The sequence below is a fragment of the Schistocerca americana genome, chromosome 2 (assembly GCF_021461395.2).
Source record: "Schistocerca americana isolate TAMUIC-IGC-003095 chromosome 2, iqSchAmer2.1, whole genome shotgun sequence".
NCBI lineage: Eukaryota > Metazoa > Arthropoda > Insecta > Orthoptera > Acrididae > Schistocerca > Schistocerca americana.
Window position 1 is genome coordinate 953,817,175 of NC_060120.1, and position 23,446 is coordinate 953,840,620.

The following is a 23,446-nucleotide window of genomic DNA, read 5'->3' on the forward strand; positions in this document are numbered from 1 at the left end:
TAGAAAAAATATATAAAAATATGTGTAAAACACTTAACTGCTAATATTGATACAAACTGTAAGAAGTATTCATTCTTTTATAAAGAAAATACTTTTTTTCACAATGTCGACAGATGTACCTTCGTGAACGGACGGAAAAATGTAATATTAGTTTCATATAGAACCACTTTCCTGTACAGATCTACCTTCATGAACGGACGGAAAAATGTAATATTAGTATCACATAGTAACCACTTTCCTACACAGTCATTAATTTTATGTCAACTCTTACACATAAAACACAGATCATTTAAAGTATCTTAGCAAATAAGGGCATCAGATTGTTTGAGCAGGAAAGCAGTTCTCAGATCGTCTAATGTAAATTTGTAAAACCACTTTAAGGAAATGAATCTAGAAAAATTGAAATTATGTTAAATTACAATAAAATTAATGTTTGCTGCATTAGATGAGTTATGCAGAATATAAGTAGTGAAAGAAAATAAAAATTCCATCTAACATGATAAACTTCATATTTTGACATAATCTTAAAATAAGTTTAAATGAAATGTAATTTTTTGTCAGAAATTCCAAAATACTGAAACATATGATTCACATGCAAATAAACCTACAACATAAAACAACAGTACAAGCATGTTTTGCAATGCCAAATATAATACGTATTTTCAAATTTTTATTAATTTGTGCAGCTGCACAGTGACTGAGGTAAAAACCAGGCCAGTTGTTGTTACTTAACAAGGTTGACATGCATCCACCTCTTTTGAGTCTGTTGTACACAATGTCACAATATTACAGAGTGACTGGAATCAAATAATCCTTCACAAAGCAAAGTAGCTGAGTAAGGCTTTTTTTTTTATCTGATGTCTTCTATACTCATTTTAATAATGTGCATTTTGCCAGAGTGCATTTTTGGAGTGAGAAACTGTCAATGAGTATAACTAATAATCTTACATCTGGGAAACTAATGGATTTAAGTATGAAGTTTGAGCAGAAAGATCAGTGCTACATGTCACAGCATATTCAGTAAAAGTATTGTCAGATCATCTTTTGACTGAAATGGCATCCCAATTTTGGTATTCAATTTATTCATGGGCATTACAGTATATTTTCATGTACCACGTAATTTTATCACTTGCTGTATTAGAGTTCAGTACCAAAAAATATTTATGTTTTCTTTACAAAAACCACATTTTTAATTTTTTTTCAGATATGATTTTTAGTTTACTACAGTGCAACCAAGTGAAGTGGGTGCCTGGTGATGAAGGCAGTACACTGGCAAGTTGTGGTTCATAAGAGAGACTGAAAGCTATATGAATACTCAGCATAAATGTAAAGCAATAATGTCTCATAGATAGAATAATTCTCTTTCACAGGACAAGAAAGTAAATGTACAAGACAGAAAGACATTCAGTTTTAACTGTTCAGCACTACTAGCACATGGAAAAAATAATTTGAGAACGTCCCAGTGTTATACCAGGCACATCATTCACTTGGATAGGTTACACGGGTAGTCCATTATAGCCCCTTGAATTTTGTAAGACACATGACACAAACAAAACAGCTGCCTTAAGGAAATAACAATGTGTTTGACACCTAAACAACATGGTATTCACACTCAATATAAAAAAGTCTGCTAACTTATGACATGCCTCTGGCAGTGGCAACTGCAAATAACAGTGAAATCATGGGCTGAAATGACAACTATATCATCAGTCTCTGGAATGTGAAAAAATATGTCTGTAAAGTCTGAATCGTACGTTACTACTCATTTATGGGGAAATGAGTAGTCAGTGAGGTATACCATGATTATAGCTGGACAATCATCAGCAAGCCCAACTACAAATTTAACTAATATATACTAGGAAGTGGACGGATAGGCAGTGGCTAACCAGAACAACTAATAGTCATTTTCAGTTATTTCATAAGAGAAACTTATCTCATTTGTCAATGAACAGTTAAAAATTATGTGACCACCATTAAATATTTTCATAACACAGCACAAAATTTAAGATGGAGCAATTGAATACAAATGTATGAACATTAAAACCTTCAGGTAATACATTAGTTTCTAGAACCTAAATACATATTGAATTGTTCATTGACTAAATCATCTGGTCCCCTGCCTAAGGGAATGAGTAACTTCATATCATCTACAAACATAATTCTGTCTTCAGCTGCCCTAAAATATAAATACAAAATACAGCTTGATAGTGCTGTGTCACCCATAAAACTTAAACAAAAAGTATATTTACAAACTTTACAACAATTTGCAATGGTTCTACTACATCAACTGTGCATGAATGCTTTCTAGGATGCCACTTTCCATATTACCAATACAGTTGACTGGAACCAAAAATGCTTATAAAATACTGGCAAATGTGTAACAGGCTACTTGCTGATTCTGAGATTCAACTCTCAATAACAAGATCCTGTCCACATATTTAAATGTGAGGTACATGGAAAAGCTTCACTGAAGCCACATGTAAGTCAACAATGCGACAGTAGATAAGATCATAAGCAACGGCTTTGATATTTTTGATGATGGTGCTAAATTGCATCCATCCTCAGAGCAGTAACATTCTTCCCAGTACACACCATTGTCATAGACACCCCAGTTGCATACTCCAGTCACTCCATAAGTTGCCACAGACGCACACTGACGGATAACCTGACGCCATCGCCCATCCCCTGAAAATGCACATGAAAGTTTCATATACTATGTGTTTTACATGTGGTTCACTCATGACGGAAATAGTGCTCATTAACAATACAAAACACATACAAAGATAAAAAGAGATTGTAAATAAATACAAAAAGACATGTGAGAGACTTGAATTGCAGACTATGCTGTGTTCTAAATACTAAGAGTTTTGGAACAATGGCAAGATTCTGTTAAACAGAAGCAGCAGCAAATGACTAAAGTTTTGAAACATGTTATGTACTTTTAAATTTCTTAATAAATACTTAGCAGTTGTACCTTTAACATAAACCTGAACCTGACTGGAAAATACAGAAATGTCAATAACATATTTGCCCATATTTTTGATAGTCGATTAGGTCTACTCGCCTCATAATTCAGAGCTGCACATACAAAACTGAAGTGGCAAACGTCTGAAGGTAGACAGAAAGTATCCTGTGAATGCCTGCTTAGAAAGTTTGAAGAACCAGCAATTAAAGGCACAAACTGCAAACAATTGTAGATTGTGGCCAATGGTGGAATAAGTTATGAAGGATTATAGATTAGCATCATTTTTGTGTTGAGTTAACTTTGAGAAAGGAGTTGCAAAGTATGTAAAAGCTGGTGAAAAATATAGAAACAAATAGTTTTTGTGTTGATTGAAATGTAGAAGCATGTTCTTATGAGTTGTTACTGCAGAATACTTCTATGATAATTGTAACTGTCTACAGATTGCAAGGAAACTTTAGATATCTATGAGGAATCTAGATGCATTATTGAGCTACATGTCAAGCAAGAATAAACAGTTAGTAACTTGTGGGGACTTCAATGTGGATTTCTTAAAAGATATGGATAGGAAAAATGAACAGAATTACCATTTGGGTGTTTCAATCTAATTTCAGTAATCACTTATGTGCAGCAAAAAAGCAGATCACGGATAGACCACATTTTTATAGACAATGCTCAGGTTGAAACAATTAGTGTGTACCCAACTGCTAACGGGCTACCTTATCATGATGTACAATTAATGGAAATAAACAATATGGGACCTTTCAACTTGGGAGGCTGGTTCATACAAAGCAGTGAGGCTTATTAATATGAACAGAATACAATGTTTTAAGAGTAAGCTAAGAGGGTTTAATAAGTTTAATAAGCCACAGCTGCAAAGTACTAACACGAATTTTTTACAGACGAATGGAAAACTAGTAGAAGCCAACCTCGGGGAAGATCAGTTTGGATTCCGTAGAAATACTGGAACACGTGAGGCAATACTGACCTTACGACTTATCTTAGAAGAAAGATTAAGGAAAGGCAAACCTACGTTTCTAGCATTTGTAGACTTAGAGAAAGCTTTTGACAGTGTTGACTGGAATACTCTCTTTCAAATTCTAAAGGTGGCAGGGGTAAAATACAGGGAGCAAAAGGCTATTTACAACTTGTACAGAAACCAGATGGCAGTTATAAGAGTTGAGGGACATGAAAGGGAAGCAGTGGTTGGGAAGGGAGTAAGACAGGGTTGTAGCCTCTCCCCGATGTTATTCAATCTCTATATTGAGCAAGCAGTAAAGGAAACAAAAGAAAAATTTGGAGTAGGTATTAAAATCCATGGAGAAGAAATAAAAACTTTGAGGTTCACCGATGACATTGTAATTCTGTCAGAGACAGCAAAGGACTTGGAAGAGCAGTTGAACGGAATGGATGGTGTCTTGAAGGGAGGATATAAGATGAACATCAACAAAAGCAAAACGAGGATAATGGAATGTAGTCGAGTTAAGTCGGGTGATGCTGAGGGTATTAGATTAGGAAATGAGACACTTAAAGTAGTACAGGAGTTTTGCTATTTGGGGAGCAAAATAACTGATGATGGACGAAGTAGAGAGGATATAAAATGTAGACTGGCAATGGCAAGGAAAGTGTTTCTGAAGAGGAGAAATTTGTTAACATCGAGTATAGATTTAAGTGTCAGGAAGTTATTTCTGAAAGTATTTGTATGGAGTGTGGCCATGTATGGAAGTGAAACATGGACGGTAAATAGTTTGGACAAGAAGAGAATAGAAGCTTTTGAAATGTGGTGCTACAGAAGAATGCTGAAGATTAGATGGGTAGATCACATAACTAATGAGGAAGTATTGAATAGGATTGGGGAGAAGAGAAGTTTGTGGCACAACTTGACCAGAAGAAGGGATCGGTTGGTAGGACATGTTCTGAGGCATCAAGGGATCACCAATTTAGTATTGCAGGGCAGCGTGGAGGGTAAAAATCATAGGGGGAGACCAAGAGATGAATACACTAAGCAGATTCAGAAGGATGTAGGTTGCAGTAGGTACTGGGAGATGAAGAAGCTTGCACAGGATAGAGTAGCATGGAGAGCTGCATCAAACCAGTCTCAGGACTGAAGACCACAACAACAACAACAACAAGAGGGTTGATATGGAATGAGGTATACGTAGGAAGAGATGCTTATGTCAAAATGTATTCCACAGTCAATTTGTGTCAATGACACATTGTCAAATAGGAGAGAGGACAGCCAGTGTAGACGATTCAGTAATAATTAAACTAAATGGCTATATTATGACTAATAATTGACAAGTTGCAAATACTTTTAACAATAAGTTTCTAAATGTAGCAGCAAATACAGGATTAAAAATTTCAGTTGAGGAAGCAAGACAAAATATTAAAAATGTCATTCCACAAAACTAAGCACTGAAATTAATACAATATCATTCACTGAAATTAATACAATTGTAAAAATTCTAAAAAATGAAAGTTATTGTGGGGCTGGTGAAATTTCAAATAGAATTCTGAAAAGTTGTTCCAACTTAATAAGTATTAAGTAAACAATGTCAATTTCCTTACTGACATCTTTTTCCAAAATATTTGAAAAAATAATGTATTCAAGAGTGGTCGAACACGTAAGTGGAGACCATTTACTTAGCACATCACAGCTTGCTTTCCAGAAAGCTTGCTCGACTGAGAATGCTATTTATACATTCACTCATCTAACAGAACACATCTCAAATAATAATATATCACCAGCTGGTATTTTTTTTTTTGTGATCTCTCCAAGCCTTCGATTGTGTAGATCAGAATACTTTCTTCAAAAACTAGAAGTTCTATGGAACTGATGGCTTTACACATATCTGGTTTGAATCGTACTTGACAAACTGAATAATTCAGACAATGTAGGAATTGTAGAAAATTTTAGTGACTGGAGTAAAATCGCACAGGGAATCCCACAGCGTTCAATTCTGGGTCCACCTCCTACTACTTATACATGTGAATGACCTACCACTTAACATTCAACAAGCAAAATTTGTACTTTTTGTACACAATACTAGTGTTATAATAAATTCCACTAGAGAGAAAACACTAGAAGAGTTAGTAAACTATGTTTTTCAAAGAATTATTAAATGGTTATCTGAGAAGGCAATTCATTGTGTTATAACTGTAAGGTCCCCCTAAACAGTACTGCCCGCATTACACAGCAGAGGCATTGACAAATGGAGCTGACTCTGTATGGAATGCGTACACAGTTATTTTTGATTATGTTACTCTTTATTCACTCAAGCCCTGCAGAAGACTCCACAAAACATTCGTGTGAAACACCAATAAATGCTACCAATACCTCACAATATTAAGGTTTTAGTGGAATAGCACTATTGGAAATAATGGTTCAGAAAAGACAAGATGAAGAGCTGTAAGCCTAAAGTAGTCAAAAATCATCCAAAGTAACACCAACTCACTGGAAAATCCAACAAGAGAGACTGAAGTCCAAAATCAGCAGGAGCCCACTTTCAGCATCAAATAACTAAAATGTAGCAATTGCCTTAAAAGAACTCAACATAGGGCTAACCTCAATGAAAAAAGAAAAGCAATCGGGGAGAATGACATCTGTGTGAAACATAAAACACTTTGGTCCTGGAGCGAACAATGGAGTCTGGGCTTTGTCAACCACTACCCCAAAATATGCAAGATTCCAGGGTCATTCCATGTCAAGTCATCCAGGCCATGACACCCATTATCCAGTTGTGAACTTAGATCTTGTGTACTGCTTTAGTTTCTAGTATCATGAACTTTTGCCAATATTTATTGCTTTATATACATTCTGTTGGTAGCAATTGCTGAAAGTTCGATGCAATGCGTTACTTCAAAGCAAATTGTAAAAATTTGAAAATTGGCTGCAGTTTTTAAACAAAAAATATAGTATACTAAGATGGTATCTGTTCTTTCGGACATGTCTGAAAGAACACCATCGTTGACCATGCAGCTCGTTAGAATGAAATTACAATGAAATGAACACCCTTAGCTGCTTACAGGCATTGACATACGTCAACGGGAACAGATGAAAATGTGTGCCCCGACCAGGACTCGAACCTGGGATCTCCTGCTTACATGGCAGACGCTCTATCCATCTGAGCTGCATGGTCACCGATGGTATCTGTTCTTTCGGACATGTCCGAAAGAACAGATACCATCTTAGTATACTATTTTTTGTTTAAAAACTGCAGCCAATTTTCAAATGTCCGAAAGAACAGATACCATCATAATATATACATATAGTTAAGGCTCACCGGCCACTTGACCATCTTCTTCTTCTGTGCGAATGCACAAACAGTGCCCAAACTCTTATGGGAATCGGGAACACGCCGCGAGTAATGAGTATAATGGGCGGGGGCACTATGAATGTAGTGTGGGACAATACATTGAGAATGTGGGTTTCGCCAGAGGCGTGCTAGACATAAATCCCTGCAGTCGCACTATCCTCTGTGTCCTCGGTGGCTCAGATGGATAGAGCGTCTGCCATGTAAGCAGGAGATCCTGGGTTCGAGTCCCGGTCGGGACACATATATTCATCTGTCCCCGTTGACGTATGTCAATGCCTGTAAGCAGCTAAGGGTGTTCATTTCATTGTAAAAAATAGTAGGCTGACTGTTTTTTCCCTGAATATCCTTTCAGACATGTAGTTTCTGAAAACATGTTAGAATTGTCCAACAAAATTTTTGTAAAGTTTAGATAATTTTATTGTTAAATTAGAATAAATTTTTGGACAATTGCCCCCTCCCCCCCCCCCCCCCCCCTCTGGAAAACACTGAAAAAATTAGAAAGTGCTCTACAAATAATAAAGTTTCATCGCACAAAAAATCAGTTTTGAGAAATGAACGACACTGGGGAAAAAAATTATATTACTACCCAAGAGGCTTTAACAACATACGTACACATAACAATATTCAAACTGAACAAAAATTGCAATATATGAAACAAAATTACACATTATAAAATATAGGGAAACTTGTACATTACATGATATATGAACACTTTCTTTCTTCTGCCATAACCATTTTGTCAAAAGCCAATGTTGTCAACACTGCACAAAATGCTGGTACCAATCTGCATTCAAGTTGATTCGGAATTACACATGTGACGAGACACTTTGATGCTTAGAATTTTTTTTTTATTATTATTATTTTTATGAGAACCACTTTTCTTCCACCAACTTTAAGGACTCTTTGCTCAGAGATTAAGTATGCCCTGTTGCTGTGGTGATATCAACTTCACATGGAATATGAGAGAAAGAAACAACACAAACATCATTATCAGGCCAATAAAAGATGGGGATGGTCCATGAGAATGCATTAACCTTACTGCAACATCTCCTCCTTCACAATTCACCTTCTCAACAATTCCCAAATATCAAGAAGAGTCATATCTATATGCAACATAGCAGTTGGGCTGCACAGTGCATTCCGGCATTAGTGGCAGAAGCGCATCTGAGAAACATGCACAATACTAAAACCCGTATCACAGCTCAGACTTTTTTTTTTCTCCAATCTTGGTTGGTGATATTGGTACAATGTGATGCATGGATCGTGTTCCACAAACTGTTTTTGCACTTGTGAAGTGCTGAGAGAGATAATGTCTGACTTGTACAATTTCATCTTTTGAAACAAAGAGAACTGAAATGCTTTGCAGGTTCTCTTGACAGAATTCAAGTACCTGTGAAGCTGTAAGTATTTGATCTTTATTAACTCTTTGCAAACTTGTTTTTGTTACAAGTCTTGTAACAGTGCCACCAATACCATTTCAGGGAGATTTGTCATGGCTGGTAGCAATAATGGACCAGCTGCACTTTATGTTGAAGTTGTGTTCATGGTAGCAGATATTTCTGAAATTCTTACAATTTTTTTATATTGTGTAGAACAAACATCAGTGAAATATTCAACAAATGCAAGATGAATTTCTGGAAATCCACATTTACAAAAATTCAGTACAGTCGTAAGTCTGGTACACCAAGGCAACATCATGTTCTACATCATCAGGAACAATACAAATGCTTTTCACATGCGACAGTTTGTCCTTTTTGTAATATATATGGACAGTGTGAAGAGTGCAGCTGCCATTGTTTCAATGGTACTCCTGTACTTCATCTTGAACAACGAAGTTGAGATTTTTACTGAACTCCATTAAAATTAACACTAATCCTTCAGCAAGTGTTTTCAACTTCATTTTGTGTTTCCCTTTTCATTTTCAGATAATCAGATTTTGATTTAGAAATAAAAGAGTGTGGAGTAAGTTTTTCAATTTTCTTAATTAGTATGTCACGCAATTCTGATAGAGAAGTGATTGGAACACTTAAAGTCATTTTATCAGATGCTACCCATTGACTGTACTGACCCATCTCATCAAGATCATAGTCTTCTATTTCATTTTCTAAGTGGGTTTAAGCAATGAACTGATGGGGCATTTTTCATACAGACTAAGCATACAACCTCAGTTATTTATATCACGTGTTATTATTTTAATTAGAGCTTGGTATGTTTCTTTAATAGAAATGGAATTTAGAATCAATTTAACATTCTGGTGGTAAATGCATACACATACGGTATATGTTCCTGATGAACCTGCAAGTATACACTGTTATCGATAAAATACCCTTCTCCATTAAAAGAGCTCTCGCTTAACGTACCAGATATTCAGAAACCGGAAATTTGGAACTGACTTTCTGTCGAGATCAAGTTGGCGGCACAGGAGTACGTAACTGAATTTTTTCACAATTATTTGCATTTTCAATTTCCTGTTTGATTTTGTCCATGAGTTCATCAAGATGTTTTGCCTTTGCTTCCAGTTCTGCTAAATCACTGTCAGGGATAGTGCTTGCATCAGCAGCCAGCTCAACTTGATATGTATGTGAAATTTTAGTTGCAGAGCCCCAGCTGCTGATTCCAATTTTCGTTTGGCTGCTGCATACCGACCATGCCGAGCAACTGAATGCAGCTTTGCAGGAGATACTCCTAAGCTAGTCAAGCTAGTATTAAGCACAGATTTTTCAGGTGTCTGCACCTTCACATTACTGTCATTTATATAGTCTGGTGATGAGTCGTCACTTGCTTATTTTTCATTAATAAGTTTGATACAGGTTGGGCACATTTTCTCCCCAAGGGTAATGCTAAAGCCTCTCATTTTGAAGGTCTTTGCCTTTTTCAAAACTAATTTCATGCAATCCAGATGAAACAGATGGTTTATGGTGCTTGAAGGGATCACAGCAAATTTTCTTATGTAGAGAGAATCTGCGCAGGTACCAGTCTTTGTGTTTAACACACACACACACATGAAACATTTAAATCACAGTATGAATGACTCTTGCTTCGCCATAATAAAAGTTCTTGTTCTTCACTGGTCAGTTCATTCACACAAGTCAGGGCATTATCACATATATCTTGCAGATATTGTCCAAGAAAACACTGCTTACTTGTACTTTCCATATTGCTTCAGTCATAAAACCAATATTTGTTGTAAATAATTAAAAAGATGATTGGCGTAACCTAAAAAGTAATTAAATAATGAAAAATCATTCTATTCCATTGTTTCATAACAAAAGTAGTTCACATTATTCTTGTAACTTTAAGGGACTTAACTTTTGTTTTGGAATGAATAGTTAAAAACTGCAACAATTGAATTTTTAACCAATAACTGACTCTGGATACAACTCAGTACAAGAGCTCAGAACTGCATGCTCAGTGAACACATAACTCAAAACAAAGGAAATGGATGATGCAGTACATGTAGTGGCAATAAAACAGTGTTCTCAGATATGATTTCCTAAGGAAATCCAGTATAGCCAAATTTTTTAGTGGTGACATGGTAGTCATGAATTAGGAACTCCCATATTTCTTTTACAATAACATTGTTTTTCACACTTCCCATTATTTCTACAAAATTATTCTTTTAGTGTGACATAATGGAGTATTTATAATAATATTGTAAATTTTTCAAAGGTATGAGGGGACAATACCTTCAAAAAATTATTATGTCCATGCATGGATTTTGTTTAAAAGAAATTATTTACAATATTTTCTGAGCTGCAGATGATGGATATTCATTATAAGAAGCACAACTATAAAAATATAAACCTTCTTCTTTAACTAAAACAAAAAAAAATTCAAGCTTCCACCGCAAAAACTGTGGGAACTATAGCATTTTTAAATTATAAAGGCGCTTGTCTATGAGAGACTGGATTCCTGAATCTACACAACTTCTTTTTATCATAAGTGAAAAGTAATTGACCTGCAACATTTACATTTTGCAAACGTGAACATATGTAGGTAAACTTCCACTACCCAAAATTTCGAAGATTTGCATGATGATGGGTGTCATTTCCTAAAATTTCTGGATGATTCGACATGGAATGGCCCCCAAAGACGTGGAGAAAAGCAAAGATAGCGGCAATATTAAAGCCTGGGAAAGACCCACATCCCCAGAAGTACTATCATCCAGTATTGCTCTTACAGCTTCTATACAAACTGCATCAATGACTCATACTGAACTGCTCATTAGGCATCATTGTACCAAAACACACCCACCAAAAGTCTGCAGACCAAGAAAATGTTGAAGCAGCCAAATCTTGGCTCTTACTGAAGAAAACAGATAACAGGACTAGCCTTGGTTGACCTAAGCTCTACACCGTCCAGCCAAGAATTTCCAAGACTGATTTTATTTCTGGCACATATGTGATGTCAATGCAGTAACAATGGTGGCAGCTTGAAGTAACAACTGTAAACGACAGAAGTGGACTCTTATCAGTCAATTGTGAGCAGGCAGCATTAAGTAGTGGATGTATGGCTGGAATGTGTCAAGGTTGTTGCAAATTGGAATGGAGCAACATCTCTAAATGAAATGTTCAAGACATTCTCCAGAATGTTTAATAGGAAAAGTGAGTGGAAAGTTGTCCTGCACATGTCGACTCCTGAACAAAAACAACGATGCAGGCTGTGGCTTGATTGACATGCAAAACAGACAATTCTTTGCTGGAAAAAATTATCATGGGTAGCACGATTTGGTGTTATCAGTATGAACCTAACATAAAACAACAAAGTGCAGATATTTACATGAAGGGTTAACTCTGAAGACAAACGACATTCAAGCCAATGTGAAACAACAGAAACTCCAGGATGCAATAATGACCATATTATGGAAAGGATAGATTGCTACTCAGCGTGTAGCAGAGATGCCGAGTTGCAAACAGACACAACAAAAAGTCTGCTAAACATGTAAACTTTTGGCAGAAGGCATTCTTCCGAAATAAACCACACACATTCATGCAAATGCAGTTCACACACACGACTACCTCCGGCAACTGGGGCCAAACTATGAGCAACTGCGCGTGATGGGAGAGGCAATCTGGGTGATAGGGGTAAGGAAGAGTCAGGGGTGGGGAGGGGGATGGTCAAGTGCTGTTTGTGGGAGCATAATACAGGTATGAGGTGGAGGGAAAGTACCGCAGCTAGGTGCAGTTCGGAGATAGATGGCGGGAGCAGCGGAAAAGGAGGGAAGTAAGAAGATTGTGGATGTGCTTGTGGAACAGAAGGCTGTGGAGTTGGAACACGGAAGGGGATAGCTAAAAATGGAAATGATCGCATGGCATCAGTGGCCAGGAGTTCCCAGGCAGGAAGTTTAGCCACCAAGTGCCAGTCTTATTGAGTGCGACACCACACTGGGCAACTTGGCGTCGACAATGGGGATGAAATGATGATGAGAACATTACAACACTCAGTCCCTGAGGGAAGAAAATCTCCCACCCCCACCGGGAATCGAACCTGGGCCCCCGTGTGTGGCCCAACGCACTGACCATTCAGCTAATGAGGCGGACAGGGGATAGGTGAAGAACAATGACTAATGAACGTCAAGACCAGGCCAGTTACGGGAACATAGGACATATTGCAGGGAGAGTTCCCACTAATACACTTCAGAAGAGCTGGTGTTGGTAGGAAGGACCTAGTTGGCACAAGCTGCAAAGCAGTCATTAAAATTAAGAACGCTGTGTTGGGTGGTGCACTCAGCAACTGGATTGTCCAGCTGTTTCTTCTCCACCGTTCGTCAGTGGCCATTCGTGCGGACAGACAGCTTGTTAGTTGTCAAGCACATGTAGAATGAAGCACAGTTGTTGCAGCTTAACTTGCAGATCACATGACTGTTTTCACAGGTAGCCCTGCCTTTGACAGGACAGGTGATGCTTGTGACTGGACTGGAGTAGGTGGTGGTGGGAGGATGTTGTTGTTGTTGTTGTTGTTGTGGTCTTCAGTCCTGAGACTGGTTTGATGCAGCTCTCCATGCTACTCTATCCTGTGCAAGCTTCTTCATCTCCCAGTACTCACTGCAACCTACGTCCTTCTGAATCTGCTTAGTGTATTCATCTCTTGGTCTCCCTCTACCATTTTTACCCTCCACGCTGCCCTCCAATACTAAATTGGTGATCCCTTGATGCCTCAGAACATGTCCTACCAACCGGTCCCTTCTTCTTGTCAAGTTGTGCCACAAACTCCTCTTCTCCCCAATTCTATTCAATACCTCCTCATTAGTTACGTGATCTACCCACCTTATCTTCAGCATTCTTCTGTAGCACCACATTTCGAAAGCTTCTATTCTCTTCTTGTCCAAACTAGTTATCATTTCACTTCCATACATGGCTACACTCCATACAAATACTTTCAGAAACGACTTCCTGACACTTAAATCTATACTCGATGTTAACAAATTTCTCTTCTTCAGAAACGATTTCCTTGCCATTGCCAGTCTACATTTTATATCCTCTCTACTTCAACCATCATCAGTTATTTTACTCCCTAAATAGCGAAACCCCTTTACTACTTTAAGTGTCATCGGCGAACCTCAAAATTTTTACTTCTTCTCCGTGAATTTTAATACCTACTCCGAATTTTTCTTTTGTTTCCTTTACTGCTTGCTCAATATACAGATTGAATAACATCGGGGAGAGGCTACAACCCTGTCTCACTCCATCCCCAACCACTGCTTCCCTTTCATGCCCCTCGACTCTTATAACTGCCATCTGGTTTCTGTACAAATTGTAAATAGCCTTTCGCTCCCTGTATTTTACCCCTGCCACCTTCAGAACTTGAAAGAGAGTATTCCAGTTAACATTGCCAAAAGCTTTCTCTAAGTCTACAAATGCTAGAAATGTAGGTTTGCCTTTTCTTAATCTTTCTTCTAAGATAAGTCGTAAGGTTAGTATTGCCTCACGTGTTCCAACATTTCTACGGAATCCAAACTGATCTTCCCCGAGGTCCGCTTCTACCAGTTTTTCCATTCGTCTGTAAAGAATTCGCGTTAGTATTTTGCAGCTGTGACTTATTAAACTGATAGTTTGGTAATTTTCACATCTGTCAACACCTGCTTTCTTTGGGATTGGAATTATTATATTCTTCTTGAAGTCTGAGGGTATTTCGCCTGTCTCATACATCTTGCTCACCAGATGGTAGAGTTTTGTCATGACTGGCTCTCCCAAGGCCATCAGTAGTTCTAATGGAATGTTGTCTACTCCCGGGGCCTTGTTTCGACTCAGGTCTTTCAGTGCTCCGTCAAACTCTTCACGCAGTATCTTATCTCCCATTTCGTCTTCATCTACTTCCTCTTCCATTTCCATAATATTGTCCTCAAGTACATTGCCCTTGTATAAACCCTCTATATACTCCTTCCACCTTTCTGCCTTCCCTTCTTTGCTTAGAACTGGGTTGCCATCTGAGCTCTTGATATTCATACAAGTGGTTCTCTTATCTCCAAAGGTCTCTTTAATTTTCCTGTAGGCAGTATCTATCTTACCCCTAGTGAGACAATCCTCTACATCCTTACATTTGTCCTCTAGCCATCCGTGCTTAGCCATTTTGCACTTCCTGTCGATCTCATTTTTGAGACGTTTGTATTCCTTTTTGCCTGCTTCATTTACAGCATTTTTATATTTTCTCCTTTCATCAATTAAATTCAATATTTCTTCTGTTACCCAAGGATTTCTATTAGCCCTCGTCTTTTTACCTACTTGATCGTCTGCTGCCTTCACTACTTCATCCCTCAGAGCTACCCATTCTTCTTCTACTGTATTTCTTTCCCCCATTCCTGTCAATTGTTCCCTTTATGCTCTCCCTGAAACTCTCTACAACCTCTGGTTCTTTCAGTTTATCCAGGTCCCATCTCCTTAAATTCCCACCTTTTTGCAGTTTCTTCAGTTTCAATCTGCAGTTTATAACCAATAGATTGTGGTCAGAATCCACATCTGCCCCTGGAAATGTCTTACAATTTAAAACCTGGTTCCTAAATCTCTGTCTTACCATTATACACTCCTGGAAATTGAAATAAGAACACTGTGAATTCATTGTCCCAGGGAGGGGAAACTTTATTGACACATTCCTGGGGTCAGATACATCACATGATCACACTGACAGAACCACAGGCACATAGACACAGGCAACAGAGCATGCACAATGTCGGCACTAGTACAGTGTATATCCACCTTTCGCAGCAATGCAGGCTGCTATTCTCCCATGGAGACGATCGTAGAGATGCTGGATGTAGTCCTGTGGAACGGCTTGCCATGCCATTTTCACCTGGCGCCTCAGTTGGACCAGCGTTCGTGCTGGATGTGCAGACCGCGTGAGACGACGCTTCATCCAGTCCCAAACATGCTCAATGGGGGACAGATCCAGAGATCTTGCTGGCCAGGGTAGTTGACTTACACCTTCTAGAGCATGTTGGGTGGCACGGGATACATGCGGACGTGCATTGTCCTGTTGGAACATCAAGTTCCCTTGCCGGTCTAGGAATGGTAGAACGATGGGTTCGATGACGGTTTGGATGTACCGTGCACTATTCAGTGTCCCCTCGACGATCACCAGTGGTGTACGGCCAGTGTAGGAGATCGCTCCCCACACCATGATGCCGGGTGTTGGCCCTGTGTGCCTCGGTCGTATGCAGTCCTGATTGTGGCGCTCACCTGCACGGCGCCAAACACGCATACGCCCATCATTGGCACCAAGGCAGAAGCGACTCTCATCGCTGAAGACGACACGTCTCCATTCGTCCCTCCATTCACGCCTGTCGCGACACCACTGGAGGCGGGCTGCACGATGTTGGGGCGTGAGCGGAAGACGGCCTAACGGTGTGCGGGACCGTAGCCCAGCTTCATGGAGACGGTTGCGAATGGTCCTCGCCGATACCCCAGGAGCAACAGTGTCCCTAATTTGCTGGGAAGTGGCGGTGCGGTCCCCTACGGCACTGCGTAGGATCCTACGGTCTTGGCGTGCATCCGTGCGTCGCTGCGATCCGGTCCCAGGTCGACGGGCACGTGCACCTTCCGCCGACCACTGGCGACAACATCGATGTACTGTGGAGACCTCACGCCCCACGTGTTGAGCAATTCGGTGGTACATCCACCCGGCCTCCCGCATGCCCACTATATGCCCTCGCTCAAAGTCCGTCAACTGCACATACGGTTCACGTCCACGCTGTCGCGGCATGCCACCAGTGTTAAAGACTGCGATGGAGCTCCGTATGCCACGGCAAACTGGCTGACACTGACGGCGGCGGTGCACAAATGCTGCGCAGCTAGCGCCATTCGACGGCCAACACCGCGGTTCCTGGTGTGTCCGTTGTGCCGTGCGTGTGATCATTGCTTGTACAGCCCTCTCGCAGTGTCCGGAGCAAGTATGGTGGGTCTGACACACCGGTGTCAATGTGTTCTTTTTTCCATTTCCAGGAGTGTATAATCTATCTGATACCTTTTAGTATCTCCAGGATTCTTCCAGGTATATAACCTTCTTTTATGATTCTTGAACCAAGTGTTAGTAATGATTAAGTTATGCTCTGTGCAAAATTCTACAAGGCGGCTTCCTCTTTCATTTCTTCCGCCCAATCCATATTCACCTACTATGTTTCCTTCTCTCCCTTTTCCTACTGATGAATTCAAGTCACCCATGACTATTAAATTTTCATCTCCCTTCACTACCTGAATAATTTCTTTTATCTCGTCATCCATTTCATCTATTTCTTCATCATCTGCAGAGCTAGTTGGCATATAAACTTGTACTACTGTAGTAGGCATGGGCTTTGTGTCTATCTTGGCCACAATAATGCGTTCACTATGCTGTTTGTAGTAGCTAACCCGCACCCCTATTTTTTATTCATTATTAAACCTACTCCTGCATTACCCCTATTTGATTTTGTATTTATAACCCTGTAATCACCAGACCAAAAGTCTTGTTCCTCCTGCCGCCGAACTTCACTAATTCTCACTATATCTAACTTTAACCTATCCATTTCCCTTTTTAAATTTTCTAACCTACCTGCCCGATTAAGGGATCTGACATTCCACGCTCCGATCCGTAGAACGCCAGTTTTCTTTCTCCTGATAACGACGTCCTCTTGAGTAGTCCCCGCCCGGAGATCCGAATGGGGGACTATTTTACCTCCGGAATATTTTACCCAAGTGGACGCCATCATCATTTAATCATACAGTAAAGCTGCATGTCCTCAGGAAAAAATACGGCTGTAGTTTCCCCTTGCTTTCAGCCGTTCGCAGTACCAGCACAGCAAGGCCATTTTGGTTAATGTTACAAGGCCAGATCAGTCAATCATCCAGACTGTTGCCTCTGCAACTACAGAAAAGGCTGCTGCCCTCTTCAGGAACCACATGTTTGTCTGGCCTCTCAACAGATACCCCTCCGTTGTGGTTGCACCTACAGTACAGCCATCTGTATCACTGAGGCACGCAAGCCTCCCCACCAACGGCAAGGTCCATGGTTCATGGGGGGGTGGGAGGATGTGTGGCACAGTTATTGCATCTAGGTCTATTACAGGGATATGGGCCATGAGGCAAAAGGTTGGGAGCAAAGGTTGTGTAGGGATAGGTGAGGATATTGTGTAGGCTCAGTGAACGGTGGAGTACCACTGTGGAAGAGGTGGGGTGGATAGTTGGTAGAGCATTTCTAATTTCAGGGCATGACGAGAGGTAGTAGAAACATTGGCAAAAAAGGTGATTCAGTTGCTCAAGTCGTAGGTGGTACTAAGTCATGAGAGGAATGCTCCTCTGTGGCCAGACAGTGGGACTTTGGAAGGTGGTGGGTGACTTGTGATATAAGGCATGTAAGATCTGTTTCTGTACAATGTTAGAAGGTTAATTATGGTCTGTGAAGGCCTCAGTAAGACCCTTGATATATTTCAAGAGGGATTGCTTATCACGAAAGATGAAATAGCCATGGGTGGCTAGGCTGTTTGGCAGGGATTTCTTGGTATGGAATGGGTGGCAGCTGTCGAAGTGGAGGTATTGGTGGTGGTTGGTAGGTTTGGTATGGACAGTGGTACTGATGTACCCATCTTTGAGGTGGAGATCGAGGAAGGTGGCTTGTGGTTGAGGAAGACCAGGTTCACCAAGAAAATCGACATGAAAGCTGTGTGTCAGCAAACTAGAATGTCCATCAACAAGAAGCATGAGTACAATGAGGATACAGAAGGGAATTACCTGTGTTCTTTTCAAGAGGAATCCATTCTAGTGTTTACATGAATCAATTTATAGAAACAATGGAAAAACTAACTCAGGATGATTAGATGAGGAGTCAATCCCCATTCCCCAACGTGAGTACACAGACTAAAATGGAGCTGCATACAACAGAAACACTGCTCCCACTTTTTAGACACTATATCTAACAAAAATCTGAAACTTCCTGGCAGATTAAAACTGTGTGCTGGACCGAGACTTGAACGGCATGAGTCGTGCTTGGGTAGCTCAGATGGCAGGACACTTGTTCGTGAAAGGCAAAGGCCCCAAGTTCCAGTCTCGGTCCAGCACACAGTTTTAATCCACCAAGAAGTTTCATATTAGTGCACACTCCACTGCACAGTGAAAATCTCATTCTTGAAACATCCCCCAGGCTGTGGCTAAGCCAAGTCTCCACAATATCCTTTCTTCGAGGATTCCTAGTTCTGCAAGGTTCGCAGGAGAGCTTCTGTGAAGTTTGGAAGGTAGGAGACGAGGTACTGGTGGAAGTAAAGCTGTGAGGACGGGGCGTGAGTCATGCTGGGGATGCTCAGATGGTAGAACACTTGCCCATGAAAGTCAAAGATCCTGAGTTCGAGTCTCGGTCCAGCGCACAGTTTTAATCTGCCAGGAAGTTTCATATCAGCGCACACTACATTGTAGAGTGAAAATCTCATTCTAGCATAAATCTGTTTAGGTACTCAAAGTAAAAACTACAAATGCGGCAGCCTAGGTATAAATGTCACTGAGATTGCAGAGATGATAACATACTAACAAACCATCTGTGAGTTAGCTGTAAAGCAACCTTAATATATCTGATAGTTAAAAGAGCATGCTGTCACACTTTTTACACTTCTTAGCAGGTGACAGCTGTAGATACTTCACCACAACTAACTAAGCAGCATATACTTGGGTTGGTTACCACTGGATAAGCATTACAACACAAGTTCAACAACTGTGAAGCAGGATCATGAAGGTGGCGGTGTGGTGTGCACAACATTCAAGTTTGGGCTGATAAATAAGAATGTATGAAATCTTATGAAGACAACAACGTAATGTCCAGTGTGATAAACATGTTCTACAAAGCAAGTGAACAGCATCTCTCCCATGCTCACATCAGACTCCAAGAGTGAAATTTATGTTGGGGTTAGGCTTACACCAGGCAACTAAATATTACAAATCATTAAACATGGGTAGTTAACTCCTACTACTGCCTTCACACAGTGCTAAGAAATGGTCTTTCCATTAACACTACATTTAGCTCATAATATTTTCTCATGCCATATAACAAGAAATTAATTGCCCCAAAAACAAGTTGGCCTACTGAATCTAGTACTAGGATGGTCTTAATCTAATGGCAATGAAAGTAAACAAATAGGCCTAAGGATAAACTGAGGCGTTTGATACCATTTCGTCAACTAACCTAGACCTTGATACAAATCAGTCTGTCACCACAACATACTTTCCAGAAAATAGCATGTACATAAATTAAATACCAGTATTATCAGTGTACTGTTCAATGATAGATACAAAACATTATTTTTTTCTAATATAAGTTATGGTGTTCTTTCTGATTTCCAAACGAAATTTGGCAGAACTACTAATGATGGGGTTTAACAACAGTGACAATATTTGGAAGAAGACAATGATATAGGTTTAAATTGTCGAAAAAAATCATACTATTCACTGAACTGCACTATTTAACAGGCAACTTTCATGTCCGGACTAATCTGTCAGAGCTTGGTCAAACTGTTAATCAGTGGGTGAAACGGTACGGGCACGCCAAAAATAGGTTATTAAAGAATGCTCGCAAGTATCTGTCAGGCGAAATGAGAATGAAACGTATTACTTTCAGAAAAGTTTTGTTTCCTAAATGACAGTTATTTTTAAACAATTCGAAACACAATCAGACTGTGAACTGAGATGGATATGTCACACATGGATTTTATTTTTTATACAAGATTCCTATCCCATTGTAAATCATAAGTTTATCTGTATACGCGATATTCTAGAAATTGAGTATTTGTGATCTGCAGTTTTGAACTCAAGCGAGAAAACAAATGCTTAATAGTGTGGTGCAAATTTTAACAGACAATATCAACGTGCAGTGTACTTACATATGAAGCCTTTGGGACCCTGCTGAGTTTTCTTGACACAAAATGTTCCAAGAACATGAGATTCATCGCTGCCGCAATCAACTGCGATATGACGACTCTTGTCAAATTTTTTGTATGCTCCACAGTTATCTTCTCCTTTCAGATCCTCGGCTGATGAACATTGGTAACATCGTATAGCTTCGCCTGAAATGTATGTATTTAAAATTGAGCCATTCATTAGAAAAAACGATCAATGTAATGAGAGGGGTGATTGATCTGTGAAGTGATTATCAACAAAGTATTAATAATCCTAACGAAAATTCACACATTGAATTATCTCTAACCTGCTGGTACGAACAACACCAATAGGATAAACATAAGCCAAAAACAATGCGTAATGTTTGACAACATTGTATCCACATACAAACTAACAGCCAACACCCACCACCCACTTGTTGACGCATAGATAACATGCGCACTTTCATACAGCAGCGTGCTTTATCTTTGCCTTGTGAACTATCGCCAGCTTGCGCAAGTGATTCTACCATAGAGCTGTTTTTGTGTCTCCGTTGATCTGCGTAGAATAGAAATATTCATTGAGTGAGAATTCAGATACACAGGACAGAATTTTAGCCGCTAACATACATAGACGTCGACAGTTACGAGATTATGGTGGGGAAGAAGTTTGTACTTAAACGCTCTGAAGATTTTAAATGCCACTAACTTCGCTAGTACAGGCACATCCCGTTCAGAAGCGCCATTTATTAAGCATATGCGTCTCATAGCCATCTTCATAGTTTGAATTTCATATCTGGAATGACCTTGGCTTAAAGCTTTTAAGAAATGAATGCGAGGTCATTTCATTTGCCTGCTACAAGTGTCGAAGGTCAATTCACACTGACCGTTGCTTCACGTCACCGCCTCGTTAAGGAGTTTTCACACTGTCCGTCAATTCAATTCGCGAAACTCCGGTCAGCGGCTGGCAGTGACACATCCAGGAATTTGTTTTGGGAGGGGCTTGACTCAACTGTGCGTAGGCTTTCTCAAAATAAAGATTATTGTACTAAAAAGCACACATAATTTTATTTTGGTCATTTAACACATAGAGAATCTCCTCGGACAACGCTTGGGAAATTCTTCAATGAGTACGACAGGTTGTAGGCTGCCAGATATATCTCGGTGAATATACATGACAGCCAAACCATTCAACCAGTCATTCGTCATTGTCGTATGAAGATACGACTTTACCAGTTTAAGCGAAGAGAAGATACGTTCCACACTACAAGCAGATACTGGTAATATATCGAGAATCTTCTAAAGAATTTTTATATTAGGGAAAAATTCATTTGTCTCTCGATGTGCCTCTGCTGCTGTTTGGGGGAGGGATGTTCCCTGTCTTTCCAGAGCTCCTTCGTAAGAGTTGCTGAAGAGTGCTCTGCTCTCAGAAAGCGACTCCTCAACTGTTTCAATACAAAATCGATGAAAGGAAAGAATTAATTCAAACTGAAACAAAACATGACATGACATTATTCTCGATCTCGAAAGAACAGAAAAGAAAGAAATTCTGCAGCAAGCAAAAAGTGTGTGTATGTATTAAAGGTTTACTTTACTTGTAGTATTCCTTAGCATCAGGTGCTTCCATATTTGAGGGATGAAGGGAACGTTTGGCGAGTCTGGGTGCCTGCAGTGGGATGTCCAAAGGTTCTACAATATGACACGCCTCTTGGAAAATTACTTCATATTTCATTTCTCTGTATCGTTCCAGTGTCTACCACTGTCTACCATCTCATACCAGAGGTTGAATTCTAATGCAAGAGCCTGAAGTTACCGTGAAAGCGAAATGGTAATCTCAAACACACTGGCGGTTACCGTCAAAGTTAAGACAAAGTCATAACGCTGAATAGAAGCCAGAAGACTTGCAATTTCCGATGGCAGAGAAGTTCTGTCCATTTCTTCAAGGAACTGTATGACAGAGTCAAATAGTTATTTGAATTGAATGAGTGTATCATGCCTTTCACGCCAGTGTGTACTACCAAGACTTTGTAAATTAACCCTTTTCGCCTCTGGGTGTTTCTCAAGGATAGTTCGCTTGATATGTTCCAACCTTGTTGCTGACTCACACACAAAATTAGTAACACACTTACAACTCCCAACAATTGCGAATTCTAGGCAAGCTGCAGTCCCTCTAGATAGATAGGTTTAGTTTGTGCTACACAATGTATACAAGTCGCAAGCGGTTTGAGCTGCTTTATTCGGGATTGTACACCACTGAACTTTCCAGACATGTTAGCACCTCCATCCTAACCTTGACCTCTCAAAATCTTAACTTGTAGGCCGACTTGTTTTAATTCTTGAACGATTTGATCGCTTAATGCAGCACCAGTTCTGTCAGCTGCAGACAGAAAGCTTATGAAGTCTTCATGTATTGTGCTTTTTTGTAAATTCAGATACCTGATACATAAACTGAGTTGTTCTGTACCGTGGCAACCGTTGTTTAGTCGCCAAGGACAGCATATTTTGCTTCTTTGACTTTGTCGAATACATTTTTCATAATGACAGAATGGCAACAATCAATCAGCTGGTTCTGAGTTGTTTTGTTCAGATATGTAGCATTTTTGGCGCTGTCTATAAATGGTTTTGGAGAGATGAATAACCTGACTAAACGCGAAATTTTAAAAGTGCTCGAAATTTTCCTTGGCTGATTTCATCACTCAGTGTACTAGTTTAAAAAGAATTCAAAACCGAACAAACAAGATGATTGATATTACATTACATCATTTACGCTAAATATTACTTCACGCTGTCCCTTGTAGGGCAGGTATAGAGGATCCAGCGCTCGAAGAATTTTTGTTTTTTATCGTC

At 39.7% G+C, this 23,446-nt stretch overlaps 1 protein-coding gene and 1 non-coding gene across 2 annotated transcripts; one reads left to right on the forward strand and one right to left on the reverse strand.

Annotated features, from left to right (window-relative positions):
- Positions 1-352: 352 nt before the first annotated feature.
- On the reverse strand, positions 353-21,062 carry LOC124593764. The gene is made up of 3 exons (XM_047132112.1): positions 20,929-21,062; positions 20,606-20,788; positions 353-2,685 (listed from the first exon to the last, which is right to left on the reverse strand). The coding sequence occupies exons 1-3, from the start codon at positions 20,993-20,995 to the stop codon at positions 2,465-2,467; spliced, it is 471 nt and encodes a 156-aa protein (XP_046988068.1). The 5' UTR covers positions 20,996-21,062; the 3' UTR covers positions 353-2,464.
- On the forward strand, positions 7,443-7,517 carry Trnat-ugu. The gene has a single exon. It is a non-coding gene; the product is annotated as a tRNA-Thr (tRNA).
- Positions 21,063-23,446: the final 2,384 nt, after the last annotated feature.

What these genes read in the sequence shown, in the direction of transcription:
- LOC124593764 (XM_047132112.1), bottom strand. Translation starts at nt 20,995, where the DNA reads ATGTTGTCAAACATTACGCATTGTTTTTGGCTTATGTTTATCCTATTG. An exon ending in GGTGTTGTTCGTACCAGCAG is followed by an intron (nt 20,789 to 20,928) that starts GTTAGAGATAAT and finishes CATACATTTCAG; the next exon opens with GCGAAGCTATACGATGTTAC. An exon ending in GGGTCCCAAAGGCTTCATAT is followed by an intron (nt 2,686 to 20,605) that starts GTAAGTACACTG and finishes GTGCATTTTCAG; the next exon opens with GGGATGGGCGATGGCGTCAG.